This window comes from Antechinus flavipes, chromosome 1 (genome assembly GCF_016432865.1).
Source record: "Antechinus flavipes isolate AdamAnt ecotype Samford, QLD, Australia chromosome 1, AdamAnt_v2, whole genome shotgun sequence".
Lineage (NCBI taxonomy): Eukaryota > Metazoa > Chordata > Mammalia > Dasyuromorphia > Dasyuridae > Antechinus > Antechinus flavipes.
This window is the reverse complement of record NC_067398.1, coordinates 13856766-13874856: the sequence shown is the minus strand read 5'-3', so window position 1 is coordinate 13874856 and position 18091 is coordinate 13856766. Positions and strand designations below refer to the sequence as shown.

Sequence of the window (18091 nt, the reverse complement as noted above, 5' to 3'; positions counted from 1 at the left end):
TTGTGAAAAAGAGGGTGAGATACAGGCCTGAAATCGCCAGCCTCTGAGCAGCTGTTACTGTTCTAATAAGCACTGAGAGAGCGGCCTCTCCTGGAACAGGACATTTATCATAATGACTGATAAAAGACAGAAGATTTCCTATCAGGAAACCAGGTCATTGAGTGACAGGATTGAGATGGAAAAACCTTTTCCCCGACTGGAATGGTGACTGAACTCTTTTTAAAGGTTAAATTTAATGAATTTAGAGAATGTAAAAGTGCTTGGGTCAAAAACAGTGGAATTTTCAGAGTTGTAAGGGAATCTCTGAGAAGTGGATGTCCACCGTCCTCTGGGAGGACCTCCAGTAACAAAGCATTCATTCTATCCAGAATCCATTCTTGGCTACTCTGCCTAACATTGAGCTGAAGTTTCCCTGTTTCCTTTATGTAGTATTCTGCTTCTATCCTCTTATTTAGTCCTTTTCAGTAAGGTCTGATTCTTCATGACCCCATTTGGAGTGTTCTTGGCAGAGATACTAGTGTGCTTAGCCATTTTCTTCTTCAGCTCTTTTTACAAATGAGGAAAATGAGACAGAATGAAGTGACTTGGCCAGAGTCACGCAGCTAATTAGTGTTTGATGGCAGGTTTGTACTTAGCCCATCCTGAGTCCAGACTTGGTGCTCCATCCAGTGCATCATCCAGCTCCTTAATCATTTGTCAAGCAAGACGAGGCCGAATCTTTTCATGCGACAATCCTTCCAGTACTTGAAAACATGAGTTTTCAAACCCTCTGGAGTATTCACTTCTCTCCAAGTCAAATTGGTGAGATTCTTTCTCCTATCCTCTGTTATGGTGTAGTTTCAGAGTCCCTTCACCAACCTCACTTCCTTTCTGTGGGCCCCTCTAACTTTGTTTTGTCATTGTGATAGCCAGAGCATAGAATGATACTCTAGATATAACTTGAGAATAGAATGCACTAAGACTATCACCTCCCTCCTTCTGAATTTGATACTTCTGCTAATGGAGTCTAAGATCAAATGAGCTTTTTTGGCCAGCAGGCTATGCTTTGGACTCAGATTGAATTTTCAGTGCACTAAAATCTCCAGTTCCCTTTTATGTTAATTGTTGTCCATTTTTGCTCTAGCCAATAGTTGCATAGTTGGCACAGAGGACAGGATACAATAACTAATCTCTATAAAGTTGATTCTTTGTTTCCAGCTGTTACGCTCATCCAATTGCACAGTCTTTGCACATCCAGCATTTAGCGAAGAGGGGTAAGGGTGGGTGAGGGTGGGGGTGTGTGTGTTTGTGTAGTATACATTTAGTCAAGGTTTGGTGGGGGTGGGATAAACAGATTATCACATTTCTAGCTAGAAAGAGATCTTAGAGAAGAAAACTGAATTGGAATAATGAACTAAAGCTAATGAGTTGACATTTACTAGGGATAAACGTATATTCCTCCACAGCAAAGAGGAAGTGGCCATATTACTCAGTTTGTGCAGACCAGACCTAGAAGTTTTAGTACTCCAGGAGTCTGCCTTATTTCATGACAGCCCTCAAAAAACTAATGAAATCTCATCAGGCTGTATTAGGAGATGCAGAGGGCCTAGATACAAGGAGGGTTTTAAAACACTTTTCTTGGTCCTAATCAAACTCTGTGTGTTCTCTCATCTCTGGATACAATGTTTGATGAGCTAAATGAGCTGGAGGTGGTTAGGTTGGCAAGAATGGTAAAATCAGTGCCTTACCAGGATTGGTTGAAGGAACTAAGGATGTTTAGCTTCAAGAAAAGAAATTTAGAATTTTCTCCAATAGAGAGATGCTACATGGGGGAAAAATAGACTTATTTTGCTTGGCCCCAGAGTTAATGACCACTGAGTGGAAGAATTTCCCATTCCTGGAGGTCTTCAAACCAGCTGGCCATTAGTAAGAGGTGATTTACATAGAATGAATGCTCTATATAGAGTTTAAAACAGAATTCATTATCTGAGATCTTTACAGCTTTATATGAGAGTCAATAATCCTTTTAAGAAACAAAATAAAATATTGATTTGTTGAATAACAAATAATTTAGTAGTTTTATTCTTGTTCCTCCCTCTCCCCCCCCTTTGTTTTTAGTAATTTAATTTGCTAATATTAGGAGAATTTGCCCTTGGCCCTATTCTGTTCATTTTTGTCACTAAGTTGGATGATGTCTTCCAAAATCTTTATCATCCTCCCTGGCTTCTGTGGGTACCATCTCCATTTCTGATAATTCACCCTTCTTCCTCCCCCAATTATTGTCATCTTCCTAAAGATACCTTTTTTTTTTTTTTTTTAAAGTAACCGGTAGAATAAAAACTTGAAGCCAAAACTGGATTTCTGTCTTTGTAACCTCCATGCCTAGGGAAGTGTGTTTTGTAAAATAGCAGTAGGTAAATATTTATGAAATTACATTGAAAAGAGGGTTCTGTGTAGGAACAGCTTAGAACCATTGAAAACACTGTTGGAAGCTTTCTCAACTCCAACTCAGTCTGTTTTCTTGCTCATTTTCAACTCTGTGCCCAACTCATAGTCCAAGTTAAGTGTCTGTTTGAGATAGGTCCTAATGGACTAACAAGCTTTTTATCCAGTTATTTGTCCCATTCTGGGCAAAGGGCATTGTTCATCTACTTGGTTTTTTGTGTATGGCTTATTAGGCTAAACTCTTTTGAGTCATCGTGGATGTTACTTAGGAGGTTCTATAATGTTCCTAAGCGTAATATCCTCAGCACAATGTTATCCACAGACCAGAGCATGTGGACTGTCTCACCCCAGAGAATCCCTTTCTTTTCAGACACTGCCGAGGACGTCTACCTTGACGCTGGGGAATTTGGCTTAATTTTGATAATCAAAGTTTTCTCTCCGCATTCAGCTGACGAGGAGTCCTGTATGATAATGATGGTGATAATGCTAATAGTAATAGATGATAATGGTAGAATTTCTATAGGGCTTTAAGTTTTGCAGAATACCTCATTTAATCTTCATAGAAATATTATGAGGTTGATGCTAGTATTATCCCCATTTTACAGGTGAGGAAAATGAAGGAAGAAGGCAGAGGTTGTGACTTGGCCAGGGTCATATATAGCTGGTAAGTGGCTGTGGCCAGATCGTGTATAATCCTAACATATGTCTAGAAGAGGCCCTGCTGGAGGAGAAGCTTCAAGGCTGACTTTTGTTCTGCCAGATCCTTTTTTTCAATCAGCAAACAAGACATGAAAGGATCTTAGGTTCCAGGTCTTTCAGTCTGTCAGTAAGTCTTCCCTTCTTTGAGCTCTTGAACAAAAGGGTTTAGATAAGGAATTGGCGCCCCTGAACTTCAGGTGTGTCTGGTCATTTTTGTGGTTATGTTCATGATGAAAACCGCAAGGTATCAAGAGCACGAGTCCCTGAGATGTGCTGTTGTAGTACCATCGAGCAAAAAAGAACTTAGGGTTAGGTCATCCCCTCATCTTTCTGCCTGGTTTGGTATTGAGAATATCAAGAGTATCAGGGTTCATCCAGTAACTCCTTCTTTGGTCATTATAAAAAATATTTCCTATTTTATTATCGTATGATTTTAGCTTAATGTTTATAAAGGCTCTTAAAATTACCATTCCATTTACTTTGCTACCATTATTGTTCAAGTGAAAAGTGTTTGCAGACGATTCTGGGCCATTTTTCCTTTTCACTTGTTCCATGACCTATCATTACCAAATAATCCATCTTGTTGGGGATGTCTAGTTATGTGTCTACATGGAGGCAGCCTCATGAAGAGCCTACTGGTTAAGACTGATGGTAACCCTGGCTACTCCGTTTGGCTTTGTCTACAGTGTGCTTATCACGACAGACTCTGCACAGCCTGGTGGTAGTGACTAACACCTTTCAGATACACACACACTTTTCTAGTCTCATCCTCAGCTGGCTGATGATAACCAGCTGTTTCTCCACACTTAGCCTTAGTCACAGTCTGCTGCTGCTGCCCACCTCTGTCTCTCACCTTCACCACATGCATACACAGGCTGTTATATTTCCATATTGAGAGAAAACCTGTCATAATTTGTGCTCTGCTGGTTATTGTCCTGATGAATCTAGAGACAATGATGTGGCTCGGTGAGGAAACAAAAACAATAGCTAAACAAGTCAAGGAAGAGAAGAATGTGGCCTGTTCACAAAGTCCTCTATGCTGTCTATACTGACCTGCAGACCCAGTGCTGCCATGTTACATGACAGCCAGATGAAGCTAGTGAGATTTGAAGCTGAGCATCCAGAAAGGGGGATTGAGTCTCATTTGGCCCAGCGGCAGCATACCCTCCCTCCCTCTTCTCACCTTCCTCTCCCCCCCCTCCCCACTAGGTCTACTCTACTTGACATTCTGAGGCAAGAGGGTTCAGCTCTCTTTTGTATATTGTTGACTACTTCTGTCTCCTAGGGGCAGGAGTCAGGTGCTTCTCCAAATCATGTTGTTGAAGGCACAAAATAAAGTGCCAAGAGCTACAAGGGAAACTCCCAGCCTAGCAAAGTGGTTATCCTTTGTGTTAAAGAATAGCATCACAGATTCCATATTAGAAAGCCCTATTTGGGGAGTTGGGAGAGTGTGATATGTGTATTTCTCAGCACTTTTGCTGTAGCAGAGAGCTCCAAGAAATAGCCTGATGGTTGGATCCTCTTTCTCAGCTAGGCTTGGTATCACTGCCAGGGGACAGGAAAAGACTTGGGACTATGATTGGACTACAGGTTATGTGAAAGGGACCCAGAGATATTCACAGATTGAAAATTCAAGAGGAGTTTACAATATCATTATAATTTAGACAGCTAATTTGATCTTAATGTGATCTTAATAGTGTTCAGAATAAGAGAGGTGGCTGTCTGTAATGTTCTGGTTAGCTTTCTGGAGGTCTCGGGACCAGCCTTGTTTTCAGCAGAATAATCACCACCAGAATAGTCAGGGATGAAGTCCAAAAGTCTTCACAGTCTGTCTCCTTCATCTGGGACTGGGCTAGCTTTCTTGGAGGCCCTCCAGAATGGGACTTGGTTTCAGTGGAGGAAATGGAGGAAAGCCACCACGAGGCTGATGAAGATGGAATGTATCTCTTCCAGTCCTTGTTGGCTCTTAATACTCTATTATAAGTACATCATCATAGGTGCCAGTCTTGTAAAATAGGTGTCAACTTGTAGAACTATACATGTACATGTAAACTAGAGAATCATTATCTTGTTGTAATTACCTTCTTGTAACATTAAATCAATCATACTGAACTAGAGAATTATTAATCAGCTTGCTAAACTAGATAACCACTGTCTAATCGATTCCACTAGTTAACACCTTGTTGTAACATTAACTCAATCATCCTGAACTAGAGAACTATTAATCTGCATGCTAAACTAGATAATCATTGTCTTATCAATTCCATTGAGTTAACACCTTGTTGCTAGTATACTTCTCCAGAGTTCTGGCTCTCAACAGCTGTCCAGAATACATTCCCCAGTTCAGGAAGGACCCTGATCTGCTGGAGCAGTTCAAAAAAACAGGCTGCAAATGGGACAAGAAATCGTACCCTAAAAAGATAAGTTTTGACCTGTTAAAGAAAGCTTGAAAGTTGGGGTAGCGAAAGGGACAAATATTTGAAGGGTTGCCATGTGAAAGAAGCATTAGATTATTCTTTCTGCACCCAGAGTAGCCTCAGGAGTCATACCCACAAGTGGCAGAGACAGCTCTCAAAGCCATGAGAGCTGTCTACAAGTAGTTTTTTCAGAGGCTAGATGGATTCTTTCATCCCATCCTCTCTGAGAGTCTCGGTCTCCTGAGATCTTTGTGTACTAGCCCCAGTAACATTCATGGACCCATACATGGTTTTTTTTTTTTTGTCAATTATCTTTTCGCCAGTGGCATTTCAAGCAGTCATTTCCTTTATTCCTTGAACTCTGTTCTTTCACTTTTGGCTTTTGTTCTCTTCCCCCTCCCCCTCCCCCCCCCCCTTTTTTTTTCTTCTCTTCCTCTTTTTTTCCTCTAGGATAAAATTCTTGAGGGTACTGATTTACTTGATATCAGTGGAGGGATTAAGATAAGTAGAAAAACTTCTGTTCCAGGTCAGTTCCCTTCTTGTTTTATGATATTAGCTCTTCAATGTGAAGAAAGCAAGCTTGAGAACTCTATTACGCTTCTATTGTGTTGGCCAAAAATATTACCAGAAGTATTGGTTGTGATATGACCATTTTTGCCTAGTGATGCTAAAAATTTACTAAGTTACAAACCTTCATGGGCCCCAATGGACAGTGTGCATTTTGTGTGCCATCCCACATCACTGCATATTTGCATCCACAAGTATTTGTGTATGTAACATTTATCTGCTACAATTAATCATTTCTCAGCTACCACTCTCCTTTCCTACCAGGTCAGATGGAAGGACAGCCAAGTCACTATGACTTTTACTCAGATATCACCTAAACATTTGCTCTTCAGGGTGAGTGACCAAGCTCCCGGGATGAGGTTCTAGATAGTGCCTTGCTCTCTCATTCAAGAGGAAGCATAAAACTTGACCAGTTTTGATTAATTGAAAGCAAAGTTCATATGAACTAATGGAGTGTTTTTTTAAAGAAATGAAATTTTATTATTTACCTTACACAGAGTAAGTACATAGTGTTTGCCTTGAGAGAGGCAACATGGGGTCATGAGGAACATTGGACTTGAGGTTAAGAAGACCTCCCATTCAAATATAATGACAGTGTCATTGTGAGCAGGGCAAGGCATTAACCTTTCTTGAAGTTAAATCCCTAGGGAGGGTATTCTGAGAAGGATGGTTGTTTTTGAGTCAGTGTCTGTAGGTCATGAAGTAGTAAATAAACAAATATAGATTAAGGATTGTTAATCTAGCAGTGAAGGCCCTCCCCGGGTTATCTCGCTTTATTGTAGCTAAGAACTGTACTGTAGCTTTTCTTAGCCATAGGAACCTGAGGGCAAGACTAGTGGAATGAGATGCAGATTTCCATGACAAAGATTTGCCACTTATAGAATGCATACAGTGGAAAATCCAGGAGGGATGATGAATATAGGATGATAGTTAGGGCATCAATGCAGTTGTAGACCACAGGCTCTAGATTAGGTCTAGGAATAATAGAAGCCAAAGTGGAGAGGCAGACCAGGTGAATAGGAAAGGATCAAGGGCTCAGAGGTCACAATCAGATTGGAAAACAGAGAGCAAAGAAAAGATTCAAGTTGGAGTTTAAAATTTCAGAATGATTCTTTTCAATAGAGTAAATACTTGTATATAGTAGGTATTTAATATATTTTAATGGAATTGCTGAATTGTTAAACATGCTACTTCTGATTTTCTGCTGCTGCTAATTTCTATATGGTGTTAACTGACAATTACCTAGTTCTTTGAAGTTCACAAAGTATACTATTACCAGCTTTCTCGCCTGAGTCTCCTATCAGCCTTATGAGGAAGTTTCATAGGTGTTATACCTGTTGTATATGGGAATATAGGAAACTGAGCCTCAGATAGCTGAAGTAACTGCCCCATGATTCCAGATAATGCAATCAGAGATAAGATTTGATTCTCGTAACCCAGAGTGCTTTTCACTATGCATTATACTACATGGTGAATCCTAAAGGGAAAAGCCACAGGAAAACTCATTCAGCCCATGTTTCCAGGTACCACACTTTCCAAATAAATGACACAACTTAATATGCTGTAGCTGCCTTTGAACAAATGCTCAGAATTAATCATGAAATCTCAATTGGAAAGAGGTCTTAAGGACTGTCTGGTTCACCCCCTACCTGAACAAATCTCCCCTCTATAAAATTTTCTCCAGTCTTTGTTGGAAGCTCTGCCTCCTACTTCTGCCCTAAGGCACAGTCCCTTCTACTTAGAAATAATTTCAAAAAAATTGTAAAGTTTCTCCTTATTTTCAGTGGAAGTTGGTCTCTTTTACTGCCTCCACACAGTATCTCTAGTGAACTTGATATCAGGCCTTCTGACCCTTGAATGCCCTCTTAACTCTGCTCTTCACCAGGCAAGCCTCCAAGGACCTGCTGGCTATGCTGGGGGCTCTTTGGAATCTTAGGGGAGGAATTGCTGAAGTTCAATGCCATGCCCAAGATCCCGCGGTAAAATACTGGCAGTGCCAAAGAGCTCTGTGCAGCACATTGTCGGGTTTCCTGATACAGCCTTCTCTTTCACTTCTAAGCAATGGAAATGTGAAAATCCTTTTATTTGGGGGGATTGTGACCATATCCTCCCCTGGTGAGCAGCAGCATGTGGGTCAAGAGGAGAAAACATGATAAATTGTGCCGCTATCTGCTCTTGTGAAGCATCAAGGCGAGATCCCAGCAGCAGTCATGGAATTGTTCAGGCTTGGTGGAGCTCTTGGCACATGTGTTCTTGTAGCTTCACAGCAGCTCTTCGGACCGGTGCTTGTTTTAATCCTCATCTTGCAGATGAAGAAATAAATAAAAAAACCTAGAAATTGTTATTAGTTTTATCATGCAGACTCCATAGAGCTCTTGGTAATCACTAAGATGGGGATGGAACAAGTAGCCAGCATCTTGCCATGTGTGAACCTCCTTAAGGGACTCTCTGCTTTGCCTGGTTACACCAGCATTTGTTGGATCAAAACCAAACTCAAATTGATCTTGTGCGTTAAAAGCAAGACTATTTCATTAGCAAGCACCAGCTTTGATGTGTCGGGTGGATTCGGATTTGATGTGTCAGGTGGATTCTGGTAGACCACATGCATTTCCCCATGCGGTTCCAAACTGCCTAAAAACCAGATATTGCCTCTTCTTTCAGGTATCTTATGTCATTAGAGATGAAGTAGAAAAATGTAATCGGAATGGAGTCAACGCTCTTCAGTTGGATCCAGCGTTAAACCGACTCTTCACCGCTGGGAGAGACTCTATCATTAGAATATGGAGTGTCAGCCAGCACAAGGTAAAGCCGGGTTCTTCAGAGCCTCAGCATGTCACCTCAGGGCAACATCTGGGCTTTCTCCACATGTCTAAGCATCATCTCCTTAGGGTTTGGGGCTACTAAGGGATTTTACAGTACATGAAGGGACTGAATTTGGGTTGTTGTAACCCTGGAGTTAGGGACAGGAGAAGGCTGTGTTTATTGTAAGAGCTTCTCTCTCGTATAAAGGTGAGTTTGGGGGCGAGGCCTTCTACGCAAGGTTATTGGAAGGTTCTGTCCTTTCCAGTATTACACTGGAGACTCTAGGTTAACATGAATCAACAGAGAAGATAAAAAAGTTAGACAAGTAAAAGCAAAGATAGGCCACAAATAGGCCACCCAGGTCATTGCTGTGCCCAAGAGTCGGCTTAGTCTCCTGTCCACTCCTAGCCAGGCCATCGTCCCTGGCCTGAGAGGATCTGCCTCATCCTCCCTCTCATTTGGAACCTTCATTCAATAGCTTCACCCGTATTTCAAAGTCTACCCAGGCTTCAGGATCCGTTTTCAATCCCATCTCTCCTACTGAAACTTCTACGTTGATTGCTCTTTCTCACTGAGTCCCTCTACTAAGTAATATAACCCTTATTGTTCCACAGATCTTTCATGTACATAAATATTGTCTGTTTTAGTTACTATATATTAGTTACATATTCCCAGGGGGCAGAGATTTCAACTCCTTTGCCCTTGACACACTCTCACAGTGTGGTCCACTTAATAGATTTCTTAATAAATGGTGAACAGGTGATGGAAGAAGGAAGGAAAAGTAAGCGTAATGACAAACTTTGTGATGGAACAATAGAACTCTTTGGAATAAATAGTCCATTGATGTAGCTGTTACCAAGAAAACAGATCCCTTTGGAGAGAGCTGTTTGATTTTTGTCTTTGTATCTCCAGAACCTGATAGAATGCCTTGCTCATTGAACATAATATAATGTAATATTTAGGTAGAAATAGACACATGGATATGTGCATATGTATACATACCTGTATTAGATATAAGTGTATATATACACATACAAGTATCAAAAACATTAAAGGAAAATTACCTTGAATATAGAAAGGGATAATTAAACTGATTAGTAGGGAGTTGATACTCAATGGAAATAAAGAAATAGTGAGAAAACACCTGGTCACTCTGAGAAATTAAAACCACCTGACCAGATATCATTCTTATTGGGTACAAAACATAAGAGTTCCCTTTTGCATGGGACAAAGGTAAAGAATCAGGAAGGAGAAGCATTGCTAAGAAAGTTGGGGTAGAGTGTGAAATGGTTAAAGCACCTACACATTTTGCACTGTCTGGGATTGAGGTACGGAGGAGGAGGTGCTGAAAAAACTGACATATATGATTGCTGAGCCACTGTCATTGAGATTCAGAAGATCTCAGAGTGAGAAGGGGTACCATAAGACTAGAGAAAGGTGTAAAAGTTCTGATCTTCAAAAAAAGAAAGAAAACAATCTTCAAACTACAGAGCAGAAAGCTTGACTTTAATTCCTAGCAAAATTCTAGCATGGAATATTAAAGAGATCATAAACACTGACACAAGGAAGCCATGGTCACAGAGACCAAATATAGTCTCATTCGCAAAGGGTCTTACCACATTAACTTCTTTTTAATAGAATGACTAAACTGGTATGACTTAAAGGGATGCTGTGGATGTAGTTTATCTACAGTATAGCAAAGGATTAGATAAAATGCTTTTCTATGATTGTATGGGGAATGGTACAATACGGGGTATGTGGTACAATAAGAAATGACAAATAAGATGGTTTCTAAAAACCCTGGGAGGACTTGCATGGACTGATGCAAAGTGAAGAGAGCAGAACCAGGAGAACATTGCTCACAATTGTTCCTTATCCCTCATTTTCATAGAGGACCAGTAACATCTCGGGTGAGCAAAGTTGTATGAAGTCGTCAGACTGGGTCTTCCTGAGTCCTCAGAGTTTAGTGGCAGGACAAGCCCAGGCTGCAGTGCATGGCCTTGGCATCTTTGATGTGTGACCAAGCTCTAAGCCTTAACCTCCTCGGTGCTTCCTTCAGCCATCTTCGTGACCCTTGAAATGCATTGTGCTCATCTACCCACTCTCCCAGGGATGGTCTTTACATGCTTGTCTACCCCAAGCATGCTTGGGGTAGACATCCCACTCACTCACCAACAGGTTTGAGGCTTGTTGGTTACTCTGACTCTGGTTTAGTCCATCTGCCAAGATGTGCTTCTTGGAGCCACAAGTGAGAGTTGGGTGAATGAGCAACCCTGAGAAGGGCTTGGCAACTTTTACACTAGAGGTGCTGGTCCGCTCTTAACACCCCTATACGCTCCAGATCAACTACTGTGAGCAAGACTGATCTAAGACAGTTCGAAAGGGCCTGTTCTGAAAAATGCTATCCACCTCCAGAGAGAAAGTGGATGAATTTTTGAGAAGGAGATTGGCATATTGATCTTCATTTTTGTTTTGTTTTGTTTTGTTTTTGCTTTTTTGGTTCACAGCCTGACTAATGTGGAAATATGTTTTGCAAGATATCATATGTATCATTTGCTTGCCTTCTCTATGGAGGGAGGGAGATTGGAGGGAGAGAGAAAATTTAGAACTCAAAAAAATTTTTATTAAAGTTAAAATCTATATATAATAAATTTTTTAACAAAAAATTAAAACAAAAAAGAAACTTAGTTGGATGGCCACACTCAGAGCATAGTTAGTTGGGATTGAGAACTTTGGTGAAACACATTTGTTTCCCCTTCACTTGGAGGTCTTCAAGGAGAGGCTGAATATGTTGCAGGCGTGATGCTTTTTCATCAACTGGAGAGTGTTGAAGCGCTTCTCAAATCTCTAAATCTGGTGAATCTCAATTACCTGCCTGGTTTTTCTCACTTTAAATTCAATTTTTATGTCAAAGTACCATCTTGTTTAATATGTTCCCTTGGAACATGTAGCTTGAAGACATTGTATTTCTGTTTTGTTTGCATTTCAGCAAGATCCCTATATAGCATCTATGGAGCACCACACCGATTGGGTAAACGATATTGTACTTTGTTGTAATGGGAAAACATGTAAGTATTTCTTTACGGTAGAGGGAATTGCAAAGTGTTAAGTTAACTATTACAGCTCCTCTTACAAAGATTATTAAGCATTATATTTTAAATTAATAAGATACAGTGACGTATTCATTTTTGCTTTGATTTCATCAAGATATTTTGTTGCTTTTTTGGAGTTTTGTCATGGTAGATTTGTTACAAACAAAGCAGTAATTTTCGTAGGGCATCTTCTGACACAGGAAGTAATTTTGTTATTTTGTTATGCAAAAAATTTCCCCCCAAATCATAGAATCTCAAAATTGGATATCTAGCCCTTTTTCTGAAGGTGCAGATCACCAGTGGTCGTCATGAGGCCTCCCATTCCAAGTTTGATTAGGAAACTCATATCAAACTGAACCGTGTCCCCCAAAGATAGCCATGCAGAATGGGGCTAATCCCTCTGTTGTCTAACAGCCCTTAAGATACTTGAAGATGCCTGTTGTATTGTTCATGATACCTGCTATCTTCCTTTCTGTAGTTCACCAGCCCCAATTCTTACAAATGAACTTAATATGATATGGTTTGAGACCCCCTCCCTATTCTGTTCAGCTTCCTAAAATAGAACATATAGAATCTGACATAATACTTTGTCTGTATCCTAGTGAACATTGAGTACCATGAAACTCTCTCTCAGCTCCCTGATTCTGAAAATTCTGTTTCTGTTCATGAAACCTCAGAGTGCCTCTCTGGCTGACAAGGTTATACTCTTAGTGACACTGGTCTTGCAGGCAACTGAATTACTTTTTATCTTTTTCACATGCTTCCTCCTATTATCATGTAGATGTAACTAATGCTATGAAATATCTTGTGGGATTCGCAGCTTTTTGTGTGTTAATAGACATTTTAGACTATCATTATATTATTCTTACTATGTTATTGGAAAATTAGCAAAGTAGTTAAAGTTTCACATGTGTAAATCTTGCCTAAAATACTTTGTTCGTTTCTATTTTTGCCCCTTCTAGTAATATCTGCTTCCTCTGACACAACAGTCAAAGTGTGGAATGCCCATAAGGGATTTTGCATGTCAACATTAAGGACACATAAGGTAAATCTACTCCAGGGGACCCTCATGTCTTTGATCTTGGCTGTAAGAAGCAGCCACAAGCATATTAACACGTTCTCTTCATTATTGCCATTAGTTTTCACTGGCTTCTCTGTTCTGCTGCAGGATTATGTGAAAGCCTTAGCCTATGCCAAGGACAAGGAGCTGGTAGCTTCCGCTGGGCTGGACAGACAGATCTTCCTCTGGGATGTTAACACTCTCACAGCACTGACTGCCTCAAACAACACTGTCACAAGTAATATACTGGGCAAAGTTTGTTTCTACTTACAGAAGTCGCTTGTAACTTGTTTTTCCATAAGTGCCAGTCTTAATTCTCCAGCTAGCCTGGAAATATTGCAGTCAAGAATCCTGTCTTTTTAATGCTTCTTTGTAGGCCCTGTAATACCTGGGAGCACAGGAAACACTACATGATTAATTGTTGATGTTGATGATAGCATATTAGGAAAATGTGAAGTAGATCATTCTGGGGATTGGAAAAGATTGTTGCATATATCGTTAAGAGCCATTAGGCAGTGGCAAGAAAGAAAGTACTTGTGGGATAAAGGGAAAGGTTCTCTGGAGGTACAAATACAATGATAGCTACAAAGCAGCCTTTTAAAGTTAGAATCTTTCTAGTTCATGGTAGGTCATCTTTCTGATGTTTTAATCGGTACCTAATGTTTATAGATCCTGTAGAAAAAAAAAAAAAAGAATTGTAGGAAAGCCCTTCATGCTCAAAGCTTAAAATACAGTTAACTTGTTGGGGCTTTTATTACCTGTAACAAGTCTTTAACATCAACCATCTTATTTATATAAGAAATAGATTAGAAATTCTAAGTAGGATTTCTAAATCATTTTGTTATCTTGGAAAAGATTCTGATCCTTAATAATCATCCTTTTAGTTTTTAGAACATATGGCTTCTATGATTCATTTAATAATTGAATTGTGTGCAGAGTAAGTCAACTGAAAAGATGGGGTAAGGCCATGGTTCCCAAACTGTGTGTTTGAGGTACTCTGAATGTACAGGAGCACCCCAGGCTATTTAAAAAAATTTTTTTTAAATCTAACTGCTAATTCATTACATGATATTTCATTTGGCATAGAGAGTCTGTGGAAAAATTACTGAGATACCAGGAGTTCCTTGAACTGAGGAAATTTGGGAGCCCTGGGCAAAAAATAAAATTGGGTCTCTTTAGCCAGAAGAATAAACTTAAGGGTTTAATATAACCACTCTCCAAGTACTTGAAGATTGTTATGAGGAACTTCTACAGAAATTCTATTTTGAATGACGCCTCTTTGCATGGAGGTGACCCTGTGTCCTAGAAGGATATTTGAATACTGGCAGCTCTGATGAGTTCTTTGAAACTGAAAGGTCTTGGAGTATAGATCTGGGGACAGATGGTCTTGTCAAAGGACCAGCCTGACTGATTAAGGAAAGACTCGTCCCCAGCGCTGGCCAATAGAGAGCCAGCTCTTAGCGTACATGTCTCATGAAACAAGTGATGGAGTGTTTTTTAAGTGTCTCTGCAGCAGAAAGTAGGTGGAGGGGAATTTGGGGGAGCCAAGAAGGACTTTCAGATTGAGGGCACACCAAACAGTGGGGACCCTCATAATGGCTAGGTCTTACCTTCCTCTTCCCTGTACTTGTATAGTCCACATGACTCACACAACAGTGAAGAGCAGGGTCCAGATCCATTCTTTGTCCTCAGAGCTCTGCCCCATTGCTGCTCAGCTTTTAGAGTTTGCAACTCCTGGTTTGAACCAAGTCCTTCATTGGCTGCCTCAGCTTCTGTCCTGGGCTGCTGCCAAAGCCACTGTTCAAAAAGCTTCATGCTTTAAATTGAGCGGCTACAGTCCAAAAAATAGTATTATCCATGAGTGCATTTCTACTCTGTGGCCAATGCATCTTCACAGTTGTCATGAAACACCTGTGAAAACCTCCTAAGACCTTCTGATTCACTCACTTTTGTTATCTAGAGGCCCTCAGCCTTCCCTCTCATTCCATTAGGCCATAAACTTTGGAAGTCTATTTAAGAACAAATGCTCTCATCCAGGAGGCCAGCCCAAAGGATGGTAATGGGGAGCTTCTCTTAGCTCCAGCCTGAAAGACCCTGGGATCACCTCCAAGTGAGACCTTCTTCTGCCAGCATGAGCTAATTTTTCCATGCTCCAGAACCTCAAAATTCATCTTGCACCACCCAGCTGGTGATCAACCTCTCAATAGGCTGACCCTGAGTGAGCTGACATATGAGGCACTCAATTTCACTTTCTTAGAGCAGTAAATACTGTTTTATTAACTTATGGCATGATTTGGAAAGTAGACAAGACAAGTGATTTGGATTAGTTCAAAAATTGTTCCTCTGTATAGTTTTTTTGTTTGTTTTTTTGCTGAGGCAATTGGGGTTAAGTGATTTGCCCAGGGTCACACAGCTAGGAAGTGTTAAGTGTCTGAGGCCAGATTTGAATTCAGGGCCAGTGCTCTATCTAGCTGCCCCTCCTTTGTGTAGTATTTTAAACTCTATTTTGCCTAAGAAAATGGGACCAGTCTTAGACTGTGTGTTTTTTCCTCTCACTGATTCTTCTCTTGAATCGGGTGCTTGTGTGGAGAAATGCCTCTGTCAGTAGGGTCTACAAGAGTTGGAGGAGACAGAAACTTAGCTCCTACAAAACATTTTGGTGAGGCAGAGCTGCTGTGCTCCATGCCTGGATACAGAAAATAGGTTTTTTAAAAAGTGAATTATTTTCAACTGGTCAGGTTTTGAGACTTTTTTAAAAAGACATTTTCCAAACAATATTAATTTTTAGTGAAACGTAAAGATGGCTTATTAAAATGAACCTTTATTTGGGGCTTTTTCTTTCTCCCTTTAAAAGCAAGTTATAAAGTTGATGATGATGTAATTGGTTTCTAAATTAAAATGCCCTTTACAGTTACAGTTTTGGCTAACTACTAGTAACTGGTAACATTTAGTTCTATTTTCTCCTTTTCCTCCATCTCCCAATAGCTTCCTCTCTAAGTGGGAACAAAGATTCCATTTATAGCCTTGCAATGAATCAGCTGGGAACAATCATTGTATCGGGGTCCACTGAGAAGGTAAGTGGGCTCTAAAGTTTATGGTCTGTGGCAAAGGACTTGAGTGATTAGGAATTGAGAAAATAGCTTAGTCGAATTAAAGGGGAATCGAGAAAATAGCTTAATCGAATTACACAGTGGATGGGTGTGTTACATAGATCATTACAAAGATTTATTAATATGGTTGTAATTGGGCTTTTTATACCTTAAATGTGGTTACTTGTGTAGATTAAATTTGTGTTATTATTTTCTGTTTAAATTTCACAGGTTTTGCGGGTTTGGGATCCAAGAACATGTGCAAAGCTCATGAAACTTAAAGGGCACACAGATAATGTGAAAGCTTTGTTGTTGAACAGAGATGGGACTCAGGTATTCAGTTTAACTTGCAGCTAGGGGATGCGGTAGTGCCTAGAATGCTGGATTGGGAGTCAGAAGACTCCTCTTTGGGAGTTTCAAACCTGGCTGGGTGACCTGCAGGTCCCGTCACTCTTATTTCCTTCAGTTTCCTCATCTGTAAAACGATCTGGAGAAGGAAATGGCAAACCAGTATAGAGAAGAGTCAAACATGACTGAACAACATTTTTATTAATAACTTTTTCATGACCATTAAAATATTTTTAAAGATAACCCACCAAGAAGTCCCAGAGACACTTAATCTCAAATTTCTCCCCAATATGCTACAAAATGAACACAGTCAACTCTAGATTATTTTTAAAACTTAAGCTCAAATCATATGCTAAATCTCCCCCTTTTTAAATTTAGTTCATTCAACATTTTTAAAATGAAAGCAAAAACAAGGAATTTCTTCAGAGAACTGGTGTATTTGCAGCATGTCATCAGAACTGTGTCATTCTAAATAGCTTTAGGAGCATAAACACTTGGACTTTAGAGCTAGAGACTTAGGGCTTCAGAGATCCCCCTTCCTTTCACAAGGTTCGTGGGGGGATTGAGAAAAGGGAGGGGAGGGTGTGAATGGGCCACCTTCTGATCCATTCTTTGTTGTACCATTTTATCTAGTGCCTTTCTGGCAGCTCCGATGGAACTATCCGCCTCTGGTCCCTCGGCCAGCAAAGATGTATAGCAACCTATCGAGTACATGATGAGGGAGTATGGGCCTTACAGGTTAATGAAGCCTTTACTCATGTGTATTCTGGAGGAAGAGACCGAAAGATTTATTGTACAGATTTGAGAAACCCAGATATACGGGTTTTGATTTGTGAAGAGAAAGCCCCTGTTCTCAAGGTAAGAGGACATTGTGTGAAAATATGACAGTGATGTTGGATTCACAAGTGCTAATTCATTAATTTCGGATCCTAGTGGGATTGGGTGCAAATCAGCACCCAAGGCTTTTGCCCTGTTTCTTAAAGAAAATGGCCAGGGAGGCAAAACACAGTTAGGAAGACAGGCCTGTCATAGCTCATGGTAAGGGAAGAAGGAACTATTTGTAGAAAGCAGGAATTCTCCCAGTCCCGGGAAGGCTTGTGGACTTAACTTTTACAAACATCTTGATTGTTGTGTTTGGATAAAATTATGTATTGTATTTTATGCACTTAAATACATTAGTTTGGGAGAAAGGATCTGTAGGTTTTTCCATATTGCCCAAGGGGTCCATGACCCACAAAAAACTAAAAACCCCTGCTCTGGTGGGCATTCTAGTTTGGCAGTTTGTTTTAAAAAAATCCAGCATCATTGACATGATACTGTCATTCCAGCATATGAAGAAGCCACATCTGGATAGCCTTATGAATGAAAGAGGGATGGGATGGGGCCAGAAGGAATCACTTGAGGTGTCCAGATGTTGAAAGTACTGTCTCCCAACATGGGGTTGGCCATTGTGTCCTCATTTGAGGGATTTGTTTCTTTTAGATGGAGCTTGATAGGTCAGCTGATCCTCCACCTGCAATTTGGGTTGCAACAACGAAGTCTTCAGTGAATAAATGGGTGAGTTCTTATTCTGGTTGCTAAGCTCTGTTATTT

The 18091-nt window shown here is 40.3% G+C and overlaps 1 protein-coding gene across 3 annotated transcripts in view; it reads left to right on the top strand.

Moving 5' to 3' along the window:
* WDR48 (WD repeat domain 48) overlaps positions 1–18091 on the top strand; it is a 49500-nt gene that overhangs the window by 10062 nt on the left and 21347 nt on the right. The window contains exons 2-10 of one of the 3 annotated variants that reach the window (XM_051979330.1): positions 3030–3088; positions 8769–8909; positions 11899–11940; positions 12964–13046; positions 13170–13299; positions 16047–16135; positions 16382–16483; positions 17132–17356; positions 17981–18055. In XM_051979330.1, the coding sequence (XP_051835290.1) occupies positions 8888–8909; positions 11899–11940; positions 12964–13046; positions 13170–13299; positions 16047–16135; positions 16382–16483; positions 17132–17356; positions 17981–18055 (768 nt within the window). In that variant the 5' untranslated portion in view covers positions 3030–3088; positions 8769–8887. Of the gene's footprint in view, positions 1–3029; positions 3089–8768; positions 8910–11898; positions 11978–12963; positions 13047–13169; positions 13300–16046; positions 16136–16381; positions 16484–17131; positions 17357–17980; positions 18056–18091 lie in introns of all 3 variants that reach the window. The other 2 variants (XM_051979320.1, XM_051979339.1) reach the window with 2 other exon arrangements.